Here is a 13,979-nt window from a genome sequence, read left to right as displayed (position 1 = left end):
TTTCACTCTTATAAACATGTTTTGAACATTGCCTTTCTTTTCTTCCTCTTCTTCTTTCCTTCCTTCCCTACTCTCCCTCCCTCTCTCCCCTTTTCCCTCTTTCCCTCTCTCCCCTTTTCCCTCTTTCCCTCTCTCTCTCTCTCTCTCTTTCTTTCTTTCTTTCTTTCTTTCTTTCTTTCTTTCTTTCTTTCTTTCTTTCTTTCTTTCTTTCTTTCTTTCTTTCTTTCTTTCTTTCTTTCTTTCTTCCTCCCTTCCTCCCTCTCTCCCCTTCCTTCCTTTCTCCCTCCCTCCCTCCCTCCCTCCCTCCCTCCCTCCCTCCCTCCCTCCCTCCCTTCCTCCCTCCCTTCCTTCCTTCCTTCCTTCCTTCCTTCCTTCCTTCCTTCCTTCCTTCCTTCCTTTTCCCCTCCTTCCTTCCTTCCTTCCTTCCTTCCTTCCTTCCTTCCTTCCTTCCTTCCTTCCTTCCTTCCTTCCTTCCTTCCTTCCTTCCTTTTCCCCTCCTTCCTTCCTTACATCCTTCCTTCCTTCCTTCCTTCCTTCCTTCCTTCCTTCCTTCCTTCCTTCCTTCCTTCCTTCCTTCCTTCCTTCCTTCCTTCCTTCCTTCCTTTTCCCCTCTTTCCTTCCTTACATCTTCCTTGTCTCCTCCCTCCCTCCCTCCCTCCCTCCCTCCCTCCCTCCCTCTCTCCCTCCCTCCCTTCTTTCGTTCCTTCTTTTCTTTTTTCCTTTTTTTCTTATTTTTGGCTGGAACTGGTTATTCTCAAGGCACACTCCTATTTATGCACTCAGAGATCACTCCTTGAAAGGTTCATGCAACCCTATGTGGTGCCACTGATTTAAATCAACATTAGTTTCTAGTAAGGCATGTACCTTATCACTAGTCTATCTGTCTGGTGTCTGAATATTGCTATTCTTTAATAAACATTTTTTCCAAAATTTTCATGTCCTTGTGCACTTAAAATTTTTCATTTGTGGGTGTTGATGATATAAGAGTTCAGTGGGCACGTTTCTTTGCTTGCATTGGCTAGGTTGGATCTGTGTCATCCCTCATGGTTCCTCCAAGCTATGTCAGGAGAGTCTTGACCAGGGAGTCAGGAATAATCCCTGAGCACTGCCTAGTACGGCCCACAAAGACAGCAAATTCTTTTGCAAAGTTAGATTTTTGCACCAGATTAGTTTTTAATAAGTACTTTTTATATTTTGCTTAATTTTCAGCTAGAATCAATTTCTATATTGCCATAATTTTATATTTTCATTGTATACTTCTTTCTTTGAGTAAAAAAATCAATCACAGTTTTTTATGAAGTTGTGTTTTGAAACTGATAAAAAGAATTAAAGGTTGCTCCAGGTTTCACCACCCTCAATTTTGATATTATTTTCTTGTCTCCCTTTTTTTCAGCAAGTAGACTTTGAAAATGACTGGAAGTTAATCAATGTGTTCATCAGTAATGCAAATGAGTGTTATTTGTGTCCAGCTCACGGCATGGTAAGTTTTAGGTTCCCAGGAGTGGGAATGAAGTGTGGGATTTGGAGCAGAGTGAATGCATGACTCTTGTTGACTTCCAACATCATGTTGGTGGCATTTTCCAGAATGAAGGTAAATAGAAAACACAATTTTTCTTAGGATAACAAACTATACACAGAAATAAGTGTTTCCTCCCTCCCTCCCTCCCTTCCTTCCTTCCTTCCTTCCTTCCTTCCTTCCTTCCTTCCTTCCTTCCTTCCTTCCTTCCTTCCTTCCTTCCTTCCTTCCTTCCTTCCTACCTTCCTTCCATCCATTTTCCCTCCCTCCCTCCCTCTCTCCCTCCCTCCCTCCCTCCCTCCCTCCCTCCCTCCCTCCCTCCGTCACTTCCTTCCTCCTTCCCTGCCTCCCTCACTTCCTTCCTCCTTCCCTGCCTCTCTTCCTTCCTTCCTTCCTTCTTTCCTGCCTTCCTTCTTTCCAGAACTCAGTCCCTCACATATGCAAGCTAAATGACGTAACGCTGACCCACAACTTTGGGTACTAAGAGATGGGTATTTTTATTTACAAATTTTTTTACACCATGAGCAGAAAATTGAGAAATATTGGTAAGGTAAGTTGAAAGCATGTGTCACTGAGGAAATTCTATAATACTTAAGTAGTATTTACTTCTTATAACCATGATATCATATAAGTACACAATTTTGAAAACAAATCATTAACACCCGAACTCTAAGTTGGTAGATTGTTTTCTTCATTCAGTGGCTTTCTCGGGAGCAGACAGGAGATACCTAGTCTCATTTATCATGAATGCAGGTAATTTATATATACCTGCATGTGGATGAGGACTGACTTGAACAGAAGGTTTCGGGAAGTCAGCATTGGACTAAAGTGCCAACCAAGGTGGGAAGGTGCGAGGCCTGACAGTAGCTTTGCTTTGTAGCTGCACACACTGCGCTAGTGGAGACTTGGGCTGTTTTGGATTCGGCAGTGTGTGATGCTAAGTGGAATAACATGGAAGCTGCCTCTCTGGAGGAGAGCCCCACACAGCAGAATAGCAGCCTTGATGCTGCCCAGACAGGGTCACGGCAGAGAAATTTGTGCCAAGATGCTGACGGGACTGGGGAGGGTGGGAGGGATGCTGGGTTTACTGGTGGTGGAGAATGGGCACTGGTGAAGGGATGGGTTCTCGAACTTTGTATGAGGGAAACATGAGCACAAAAATGTATAAATCTGTAACTGTACCCTCAGGGTGATTCACTAATTAAAAATAAATAAATTAAAAAAAACAAGTATGCATATTAACGTGTAAAAAATTTTTTAAAAAAATCCCTGGATGTTGGCTGATGATGGGATTACATGGCACTGGGGGCAGTTTCTGGGTGTGACTGCCTAGCTACTGGAAAAAGGGGGACCTGGATGGAAGAGGCCCAGTCCCGATCCAAGCAGCCTTGGAGATCTCGACCCGGGGTCCCACACACCTGGGTTCCTCTGCCGGTTCTTTCATGCGGGAGGCTGGTACGAACGTGTGGAGAGTGGCCTTGAGCAAGGCTGTGGCTGTGTTCCGGAGGTCTTCAACTGTCGAGGCTCTGCTCGGGGCGGGGAGGGAAACCCAACCTGTCCCCTGCAAGAGGCCCCGGTGAAGACAGCCTGGCGTTGGGGCAAGAGACTGTGTTGTTCTCTTCAGGGAGCTTGGTTTTAGTCTCTGGATGTTAGCCGTTGATCGGATTACAAGGCGTTGGCGGGGGGGGGGGGGGGGGGGGGCGGGGAGGGTGGACGAGGGCAATTTCTGGGTGTGACTGCCTAGCTACTGGAAAATGGGAAACCTGGGTGGAGGAGGCCCAGTCTCGATCCGAGCAGCCGTGGAAATCTCTGACCCGGGTCCCGCACACTTGGGTTCCTCTGCTGGTTCCTTCATGCGTGAGGCTCGTCCGGATGTGTGGAGAGTGGCCTTGAGCAAGGCTGTATACCACTGTGTATATATAGAAATAATTTACTTTTTCAGGCATCTATTGTTGGGAACATAGTCTGATTCTATATCCTAGCTATAGTGCTAGTGCTACAAAGAACAGTGAAAACAATGGTCCTTAATTTTAATTAGAGACCATTTGATTTTGGGTCACACCCTGTGATACTTAAGGTTTGCTTCATACTCTGTACTCACGGATTACTTCTGGTGATGTTCAGGGGACCACGTGGGGTGTTGTGGATTGAACCCAAGTTGGCTTAATGCAAGGTGAACACCCTACCCACTATACTATCATTGCGGCCCCAAATGGTCCTTTTTATTTTTATTTAATTTTTTTAAATTAGGAATTTTATTTTTATTGAATCACCATGAGATACAATTGCACAACTTTCATGTTCAAGTTTCAGTCATACAATGATCTAACACCCATCTCTTCATCAATGCACATTTTCCACAACCAATGTCCCCGAATGGTCTGTTTTAAATGAATGTTTTTGTATTCTGCAGATGGAAACCAAGAAGTGGAATTTTGAATCATGAGGCAGTCCTATTACTAGTTTTCCAAAAACTTCCATACAGTTTCCAAAAAAGTTGAAAAGGCAACATTCCTACAGCAGTAGTTGAAATTACTTTTCACCACATCTATACCCAACTGAATTATTTTCAGTTTTTGAAGAAATATGTGCTATTCTCACTGGAGTGAAATGAAATCCAACCATCAACAACTCTGTAACTGTGTATCTCATTCAATTAAAATATTATTGATAGATGAGTCTTACACATACAATATTCCAACACCCATCCCACTCCCAGTGTCAACTTCCCTTCATCAGTCTTTTTTTGCTCCTTCCTGCCCTACATATGTCCAATTTGCTGCCATTTTGACAGGCTCATTTTAAAGTTCTGTGCATAGTTTAGATCTCATGTTTTCAGCATTGCTGAGTAATTGCCCTGGATATAAAACTTATACCATTGTCTCACATTATAGATATACTAAACACTGCTGAACCCTGTTTCCTCATTAATACCCTTTTAGTTTGGTAAAATTCAACTTTAGTTTTTAATTAAATAACCATGTGATGAACAGTGACAAGATTTTCCTCTATGGTAAAGTAGTCTCTTCTTTCTTTCTCTCTTTGCTTTTGAGCATTGTGGTTTGCAATGCAGGCACTGAGAGGTCATTTGTTTCATTTCTTACTTTGAGCACAGAGATTTTATCTAGTGATCATTTCTAGCTATCATTGTTCTTCTGGTCTCTTATCTATCCCAACTGCCTTCTCCCCTAGCTCTTGAGTCAGGTTTCCAACCATGGGGCAATAAACTGTTGAATTTCATCATGGAAACATTCAGTCCTTGTATGAGAGATTACTTAGATTTTGTTATAGGTTAAGCCTTCTGTGTTTATGCTTTGCTGATTGAGGTTGGTTGCCTTTTACAATTTGGTGTGCTACTACTGGTTTACTGGTATTATAGCAATTGAGATAGGAAGAAATTCAGTATTTTACATATATATATATATTATTCTTTTATAGAATCACCATGTGGAAAGTTACAAAGCTTTAAGTTTAAGTCTCAGTTATACAATTCTCGAACACCCATCCCTTCACCAGTGCACATATTCCACCACTAAGAATCACAGTATACCTCCCCCTCCCCCCAACCTCCCCATCCCCCCACCCCGCATGTGTAACTAATAAATTTCACTTTACTTTCACTTTACTTTGATTACATTCAATATTTCAACAAAAAATTCACTATTATTGATTTGGAGTTTCTTCCCTTTAAAGCCGACCTGCTGAAAAGAAAGCATTTGATAATTTGTTTTCCATTGCTGAGAATGAAGAGATACGAGGTCGAGAGGCCGTACTAGCAGCCGCACGGGTTTGGATTTCTGTATTTTAGTAACTAAGTCCAGAGTAATATCTGCCAGAAATCTCAACATTGTAAGCTTGTATCTCTCAGCTATTTTATATTCCACATATGAGTGCAATCTTTTTATGTCTGTCTCTTTTTTTCTGACTCATTTCACTCAGCAAGATACTTTCCATGTTGATCCACTTATATGCAAATTTCATGACTTCATGTTTTCTGACAGCTATGTAGTATTCCATTGTGTAGATATACCAGAGTTTCTTTAGCCAATCATATGTTTTCGAGCACTCTGGCTTTTTCCATATTGTGGCTATTGTAAACAGTGCGGCAATGAACATGGAAATGCAGATGTCATCTCTACTATACCTTTTTGCCTCTCCGGGATATATTCCCAGGAGTGGTATTGCTGGGTCAAATGGGAGCTCAATTTATAACTTTTTGAGAATCGTCCATATTATTTTCCAAAAGGGCTGAACCAGTTGGCATTCCCACCAGCAGTGAAGGAGAGTCCCTTTCTCCCCACATCCACGCCAACACCAGTTGCTTTTGTTTTTTGGGCTGTTGGCCAGTCTCTGTGGTGTGAGATGGTATCTCGTTGTTGTTTTGATCTGCATCTCCCTGATGATTAGTGATGTTGAACATTTTCTCATGTGCCTCTGAGCCATTCGGATTTCTTCTTTGGGAAAGTTTCTGTTCATTTCATCACCCCAGTTTTTGATCGGGTTGGCAGTTTTCTTCTTGTGGAGTTCAACCAGTCCATTGTATATCCTTGTTATCAACCCTTTGTCAGATGGGTACTGCGTAAATATCCTTTCCCATTCTGTAGATTGTCTTTGTATTTTGGTCACTGTTTCTTTTGAGGTGCAGAAGCTTCTTAGTTTGAGATAGTCCCATTTATTTATCTCTGTTTTCACTTGCTTGGCCAGTGGCGTGTCAGCTTTGAAGATACCTTTGGCTTCAATGTCGTGGAGGGTTTTGCCTACCTTGTTTTCAATGTATCTTAGGGATTCTGGTCTGATGTTGAGGTCTTTAATCCATTTTGATCTGACTTTTGTACTTGGTGATAGGTGGAGGTCTAAGCCCATTTTTTTTGCATGTAGCCGTCCAGATTTGCCAGCACAATTTGTTAAACATGCTTTCCTTGTTCCACTTCACATTTCTTACTCCCTTATCAAAGATTAGATGATCATATATTTGGGAGTGTGTGTCAGAGTATTCAACCCTGTTCCATTGGTCTGCAGCTCTGCCTTTGTTCCAGTACCATGCTGTTTTAATGACTACCGCTTTGTAGTAGAGTTGGAAGTTGGGGAGGTTGATTCCTCCCATTTTCTTTTTCCCAAGGATTGCTTTAGCTATTTGTGGGGGCTTATTGTTCCATATGAATTTCAGGAGTGCTTGCTCCATTTCTTTGAAGAATGTCAAGGGTATCCCTATAGGGATCGCATTGAATTTGTACAATGCTTTGGGGAGATTTGCCATTTTGACAATGTTAATTCTTCCAATCCATGAGCAGGGGATGTCTTTCCATTTCCTCCTGTCCTCTTTTATTTCCTGAAGCAGCGTTTTGTAGTTTTCATTATACAAGTCCTTTACCTCCTTTGTTAAGCTGATTCCGAGGTACTTGATTTTTTGAGGCGCAATTGTGAACGGGATTGCTTTTCTCATGTCACTTTCTTCTCTCTCATTATTTGCATATAGGAAAGCCATGGACTTTTGGGTATTGATTCTATAGCCTGCAACTTTACTATACGAGTCTATTGTTTCTAGGAATTTCTTGGTAGAGGTTTTAGGGTTCTCTAGGTATAGTATCATATCATCTGCGAATAGTGAGAGCTTGATTTCTTCCTTTCCTACCTGAATGCCCTTAATCTCTTTTTCTTGCCTAATCGCTATTGCAAGTACTTCCAGTACTATATTGAACAGAAGTGGAGAGAGTGGGCATCCTTGTCTGTCCCTGTTCTCAGAGGGAAGGGTCTTAGTTTTTCCCGATTGAGGACAATGCTTGCCATAGGCTTGTGATAAATGGCTTTGACTATATTGAGGAAAGTCCCTTCTATACCAATTTTGGCGAGCGTTTTCATCATAAACGGGTGCTGGATCTTGTCAAATGCTTTCTCTGAATCTATTGATATGATTATATGATCTTTATCTTTTCTTTTGTTGATATGATGGATTATGTTGATTGATTTCCGGATGTTAAACCATCCTTGCATCCCTGGGATGAATCCCACTTGGTCGTGGTGTATGATCTTTTTGATGAGTTGTTGAATTCTATTTGCTAATATTTTGTTGAGAATCTTCTCATCTGTGTTCATCAGGGATATTGGCCTGTAGTTTTCTTTTTTTGTGGTGTCTTTGTTTGCTTTTGGTATTAGGGAGATATGAGCCTCATAGAAACTGTTTGGGAGGGTTTCTGTTTCTTCAATTTTCTGGAAAAGCTTGAAGAGGACTGGCAACACATCCTCTTTAAATGTTTGGAAGATGCCGACCTTGTCTTCAATGTACCTTAGGGATTCTGGTCTGATGTTGAGGTCCTTAATCCATTTTGATCTGACTTTTGTACATGGTGATAGGTGGAGAAAACCAGAGTGCCCCAAAACAGATGACTGGTTAAAGAAACTCTGGTACATCTACACAATGGAATACTATGTAGCTGTCAGAAAACATGAAGTCATGAAATTTGCATATAAATGGATCAACATGGAAAGTATCATGTTGAGTGAAATGAGTCAGAAAGAAAGAGACAGACATAGAAAGATTGCACTCATATGTGGAATATAATGTAACTGAGAAGTACAAGTTGGCAACGATGCAACTTCTGGCAGATATCTCTCTGGACTTAGTTACTAAAATACTAAATTACAGAAACTCAAAACTCAGAGGCCGCTAAGTGTGGTCACTCGACCTCATACCTCTTCATCCTCAGCAATGGAAAACAAATTATCTAATGCTTCCTTTTCAGCAGGTCTGACTTTAGGGGAGAGACTCTCCAAACAATAATAGTGAGTTTTGTTGAAATATTGTATGCAATCAAAGTGAAAGTAAAGTGAAATTTATTAGTTACACAGTCGGAGGGGGACTTAGGGTGGGGGGGCTAGGGGCATGGGGGGGGTTAGGGGTGTGAGGGGGCGGGGTGGAGCTATACTGGGATTCTTGGTGGTGGAATATGAGCACTGGTGAAGGGATGGGTATTCGAGCATTGTATAACTGAGATTTAAACCTGAAAACTTTGTAACTTTCCACATGGTGACTCAATAAAAAATTAAAAAAAAATAAATAAATGTTTGGAAGAACTCGCTAGTGAATCTGTCTGGACCTGGGCTTTTGTTTTTGGGAAGACTTTTGATTACCATTTCAATTTCCTTGATGTTAATTGGGCTATTCAGGTACTCCGGGTCTTCTTGGTTCAGCCTTGGGAGATTATAAAATTCTAGGAATTTATCTATTTCTTCTAGGTTCTCTTGTTTCATGGCATACAGATTTTCAAAGTCGTCTCTGATGATCTTTTGAATTTCATTGGTTTCTGTTTGTATGTCCCCCTTTTCATTTGATTCGGCTTATAAGGGTTCTCTCTCTCTCTTTCTTTGTGAGTCTTGCTAGTGGTTTATCAATCTTGTTTATTTTCTCAAAGAACCATCTCTTGGTTTCATTGATCTTTCGGATTGTCTTTTGGATTTCCATGTCGTTAATTTCTGCTCTAAGTTTTATTATCATTGTTCAACATCGAGCTATTGAATTTCCAGGTGATTGATTTGGTTTTCTGCATCTTTCCATGATTAATTTTATCTTCAGTGCATCATGGTCTGAAAAGATAGCTGGTACAATGTCTATCTTGTTGATTCTGTTGAGGTATGCTGTGTGGCACAGTGCATGGTCTATTCTGGAAAATGTTCCATGTGCACTGGAAAAGAATGTGTATTCCCTTTTTTGGGGATATAAAGCCCTGTATAGATCTAATAGCCCTCTCTCTTCCATTTCTTCCTTGAAAGCCAGTATATCCTTGGTGAGTTTTAATCTTCTTGATCTGTCCAGAGGGGACAGGGCGGTGTTGAAGTCTCCAACTACTACTGTGTTGCTCACAATGTCCTTCTTAAGGTCTCTTAGCAGCTGTTGGAGGTATTTAGCTGGTCCCTCATTGGGTGCATAGACGTTTAGGAGTGTGATTTTTTCCTGATGTACATATATCGTTATTAATAAAAAGTGGCCTTCACTATGCCTTCTAATCTTTTTCAACCTGAAGTCTATGTTGTCCAATACTAGTAAAGCCACCCCAGCTTTCTTGAGGGAGTTGTTTGCTTGCAGGATTGTTTTCCATCCTTTGACTTTGAGTCTGTGTTTGTTCTGGCTATTCAGATGTGTTTCTTGCAGGCAGCAGAATGTTAGGTTGAGTCTCTGAATCCATTTTGCCAGTCTGTGTCTCTTAATTGGTGAATTTAGACCATTGACATTAAGGGAGATTATTGTTATGGGATTTCGTGCCATTTTTGTGTAAGGGTTTGTCGTGCATGTAGGGGTTCTTCTTGTCTTACAATAGCCCCTCTAGTGCTTCTTTTAGGTTTGGTTTTGAGTCTATGAAGTTCCTGAGCTGTTGTTTATCCCCGAAGTAGTGTATGATTCCTTCGAGTTTGAATGAGAGTTTGGCCGGATAAAGTATTCTTGGTGAAGCGTTGATTTCATTGAGTTTTTTCACTATATCCCACCATTGCCTTCGGGCTTGGAGGGTTTCCTCTGATAGATCTGCTGTGAATCTAAGGGGTGCTCCTTTATATGCGATTTCCTTCTTGGACCTTGCTGCTTGCAGTATTGTGTCTCTCTGAATGACGTCCATCATTGTAACTATGATATGTCTTGGGGTTTTTCTATTAGGATCTCTTTTAGCTGGCACCCTTCAGGCACCTTGAATCTGAATGCCTGCATTGTCCAGCTGTGGGAAGTTTTCAGCAATGATTTGTTTGACTGTGTCTTTATCATTGGGGTTGGTTCCCTGTCCTTCTGGTAGTCCAATGATTCTAATGTTGTTCTTCTTGAAATCACCTCCTAGGACTCTGATTCTGGCTATTTTGAGGTGTCTTGCCATGGTTTGTTGTTGCCTATAGGCTTCTTGCAGCTTATCTTCTAGCATACTGATTCTGTCTCCCGCTGCAGTCATTCTATTGTTGTGGGCAGCCAGAGAGTTTTTGATTTCATGTACCAAATCCTTCATTTCTTTTTGTAGGTTTTTTATTTCTGCTCTCATTTCTTCCCGTATTTTGTTGGCTGTCTGTTGTATTGTTTCTGCCAGCTCCCCCTTTAAGGTGTCAATCTTTTTTTTTTTTTTTTTTGCTTTTTGGGTCACACCCAGCGATGCTCAGGGGTTACTCCTGGCTTTGCACTCAGGAATTACTCCTGGCGGTGCTTGGGGGACCATATGGGATGCCGGGGATCGAACCTGGGTCGGCCGTGTGCAAGGCAAATGCCCTACCCGCTGTGCTATCACTCCGGCCCTAAGTTGTCAATCTTTGCATTGAGTTAATTGAACATGTTGAGGATTTCAACTCTGAATTCTTTATCAGAGAGGTCAAGTTTGTAGGAAATGCCAATTGAGGTTTCTGGACTCCTTAGATCGTCCTTGGCTTGCAATGGGGATTTGCGCTGTTTCTTCATGTTGTTGTGGTGGTATGGAAGAGGGACCTTGAAGATGAGTATCCCTGTTTCCTCTTGCTGGGAAAAAGGATTGTGGATAGGCTCAGTCAATGGTGGTTGCCTTTTTATTTCCCCCTTGTAGAACCTGGTCTCCCACTGAGATATTCTTTCAATACTTCTGTGAAGTCTTGTGTTTTATTGTCCTACTGTTTGCGAACAGCTAGGATGTCAGTGTTGGAGAAGATGCTGAGGAAACTCTCTGCTGCCCGGTTAGCGGGTGCCGGCCGGAGGACAGGCCACGCCCACTTTTCTTAGGCCACGCCCACTTTTCTTAGGCCACGCCCTGACGATTAGGCCACGCCCCCTTCCCACAGCCCGATGGCGGTTAAGGGGCTGGGGGTGGAGACAGAACGGCTGAGGTGCTTGGGGTTGGCTCGCCGGCCACTCTGCCGCCTGCAGTCCTGAGGGAAGCCGGGGGTGCTCAGGGCCGGGGAGCAGGCTGGGTCCGGAACGGCGGGTCGAGGGAGGGTCACATATGTGGGCTGGGCCGGACGAGAGAACGGCTGCGGCGCTTGGGGTTGCGTGCCGGCCACTCGGCCCGCAGTCCTGAGGAAAGGGAAGCCCCGGTGCCCAGGGCCGCCGAGCAGGCTAGTTCAGTATTTTTTACCTGGAAAGTATAGCTAGAGTCGATTTTTTAACTGGGTGGCAGCTTTGGGGTATTTCATGGGTATCACCCACGCTTCAGAGGCTAGAGAAAGTTCTCCCTCCTCTTTCCCCACACGGGTCTTCACGGTCCCGGTTTATTCTCTTGACTTTCTTTGCCCGTGCCCAGTGAAGAGCTCCTTATTTCTCAGTCACATGCCAGCAGCCCCGAGCCAACAGACTCTCCGATGGCTTAGCTCCATAGACGTAGGTAAGTTCTTCCACCGCGCGTTAGCATTCCTGTAGCATAGCTGTAACGCAGAGTCCCCTTGGGTGATTCCCACAGGCTGGAGGGGTGATTGGTGATGCCTCAGAGAAAAACAGCTAGGCTAATTAGCGGGCTCCAGGGCACCAACAGACTTCACAGAGAGACTTGGCCTTTTCCTCTGGCAGCCATTTCCTGAAATAATCAAGAGAAGAAAAGGGCAATTACCACAGGGCTCCTTCCACAGGGAGGTGATAACAGTCTTTGTTTGCGATTATTAACTTAGGGTTTTTAAGAGTAAAGTCAGAAAAGACAAAAGTCAGGAGCTCCCACTCAGGACTAAGAGTGCTGCTGTGTGTCCCAGCCTGTTAAAGCAGGTTCACTGGAGGCAATCAAGTGACTAGGTCACGGCTGACATGAGCCTGGTTTTAGGCTCTGGAATATTGTTTCCTGCTTTCTTGTTAAAATTCAACTTTATTAATAAGATCCTGTATCAGTTAGATTATGGGGCAAAGGGGGAAGATAAAATAAAATCCAAAGCCAATATACCTGCAAGAAAATTGGCACTTCTTTTTACTGTAAAGGCCATAACAAGTTTCAGCATTTTAGAGTGTGCACTGGAAGAATGATCAAGTAATGTAATACTAAATGTGTTGTGACTAAACTAATCTGAAGACCCTCTTATCAGGACAGACGCAATCTGTTGATAGGTACCTGGATGATGATATTTTTAATCTGGGATCTAAAACATAAATTAATAGTGGATGTTCTTTGTAGAATTGATGCTTTTCCCAACTTTATGTTGAAGCGTGGTTGATAAGTGCTCTTAAAGACGGGATAGTTTATGTGACTGACCTATTTGTCCATACTGGACAGAGAAATTTGGAATCAGAGCATCAGCCTCTCAGTATCAGGAAACCCGAGTAGGTTCTGTCTCTCTATTGGTCAAAAGCAGGGATCAGTGTGGGGGCATCTAAAGCACTGTGCACACTCCTTGGAGCATTCTTTGGGACTTTCTTGCTTCCTTGGGGAAGGTAGATGCCTCCAATGTGATGGAGATGTGCAGTGAGGGCATTTCTCAACAAACTTCCTGAGGTTCTTCAGAAGGGAGATATGTGTTTACCGCGGTGGCCTAGGCCCAAGGCTGCGTTAGCTTCACTTGTGTGGGTGCTGTAGTCTCATGGTCACTGTCTTCTTGCCCTGATCTTTACATCTGAGCCACATTACCTCCAAGAGTAGTCAGTTTGTGGGCAGATAGAGAATTTGAAACTCAGTCAGTTGGGGTTTGTTTTGTATTGAAAAGTTAAAGCTGGGCTGGAGTGATAGCACAGCGGGTAGGGCTTTTGCCTTGCACGCGGCCGACCCGGGTTCAATCCCCAGCATCCCATATGGTCCCCTGAGCATGGCCAGGGGTAATTCCTGAGCCAGGAATGACCACTGAGCATCCCTGGGTGTGACGCAAAAAGAAAAAAGAAAAGAAAAGAAAAGTTAAAGCTGGGTTAACTTTAACTCGCTCCTATCAACTTTATTATTATTATTATTATTATTATTATTATTATTATTTTTGCTTTTTGGGTCACACCCAGCAATGCTCAGGGGTTACTCCTGGCTTTGCACGCAGGAATTACTCCTGGCGGTGCTTGGGGGACCATATGGGATGCCGGGGATCAAACCCGGGTCTGCCACGTGCAAGGCAAATGCCCTACCCACTGTGCTATCGCTCCGGCCCCTCAACTTTATTATTTTTGAGGATTTAGGTGACTTGACTGTGTACTTCAACACTGTGAGTGACAGGAACTATTCGTGCTCAGCTGGAGTGTCTGGAAAGGTTGGGTAGAAGAGGTTCATGCATGAGTTTTGAAACTTATCTAGAAACTTAAATCTAGGGGCAATTGTGTTTCACCTTAAATTAAATACTGTGCAATTGAAAATTGCTCACTCTACCAAAATGTATATCATTATAGGATCACAGGATTACTCTGTATGATGCCCTGTTTATAATCATGGTCAGCAAACACACACACACACACACACACACACAAACACACAGGGCACCACTAGCAGCTTTAGGGGAAAGTCTGGTATCCTATCACTGTATATTAGATTCAGAATTGTCCTCATTTGGCATAAAATGTGTCTAGTGGAGGCTAGAGCAA

At 42.9% G+C, this 13,979-nt stretch overlaps 1 protein-coding gene across 1 annotated transcript in view; it reads left to right on the top strand.

The window, feature by feature from the left end:
• Nucleotides 1-13,979, top strand: part of XDH (xanthine dehydrogenase) — a 171,660-nt gene that overhangs the window by 105,336 nt on the left and 52,345 nt on the right. The window contains exon 40 of the mRNA XM_055121366.1: nucleotides 1,394-1,480. Within this exon, the coding sequence (XP_054977341.1) occupies nucleotides 1,394-1,480 (87 nt within the window). The remainder of the gene's footprint in view (nucleotides 1-1,393; nucleotides 1,481-13,979) is intronic.

Source organism: Sorex araneus, chromosome X (assembly GCF_027595985.1).
Source record: "Sorex araneus isolate mSorAra2 chromosome X, mSorAra2.pri, whole genome shotgun sequence".
In the NCBI taxonomy this organism is placed as follows: Eukaryota; Metazoa; Chordata; class Mammalia; order Eulipotyphla; family Soricidae; genus Sorex; species Sorex araneus.
The sequence above is the reverse complement of the archived record's forward strand: the minus strand, read 5'-3'. Positions and strand labels throughout refer to the sequence as shown.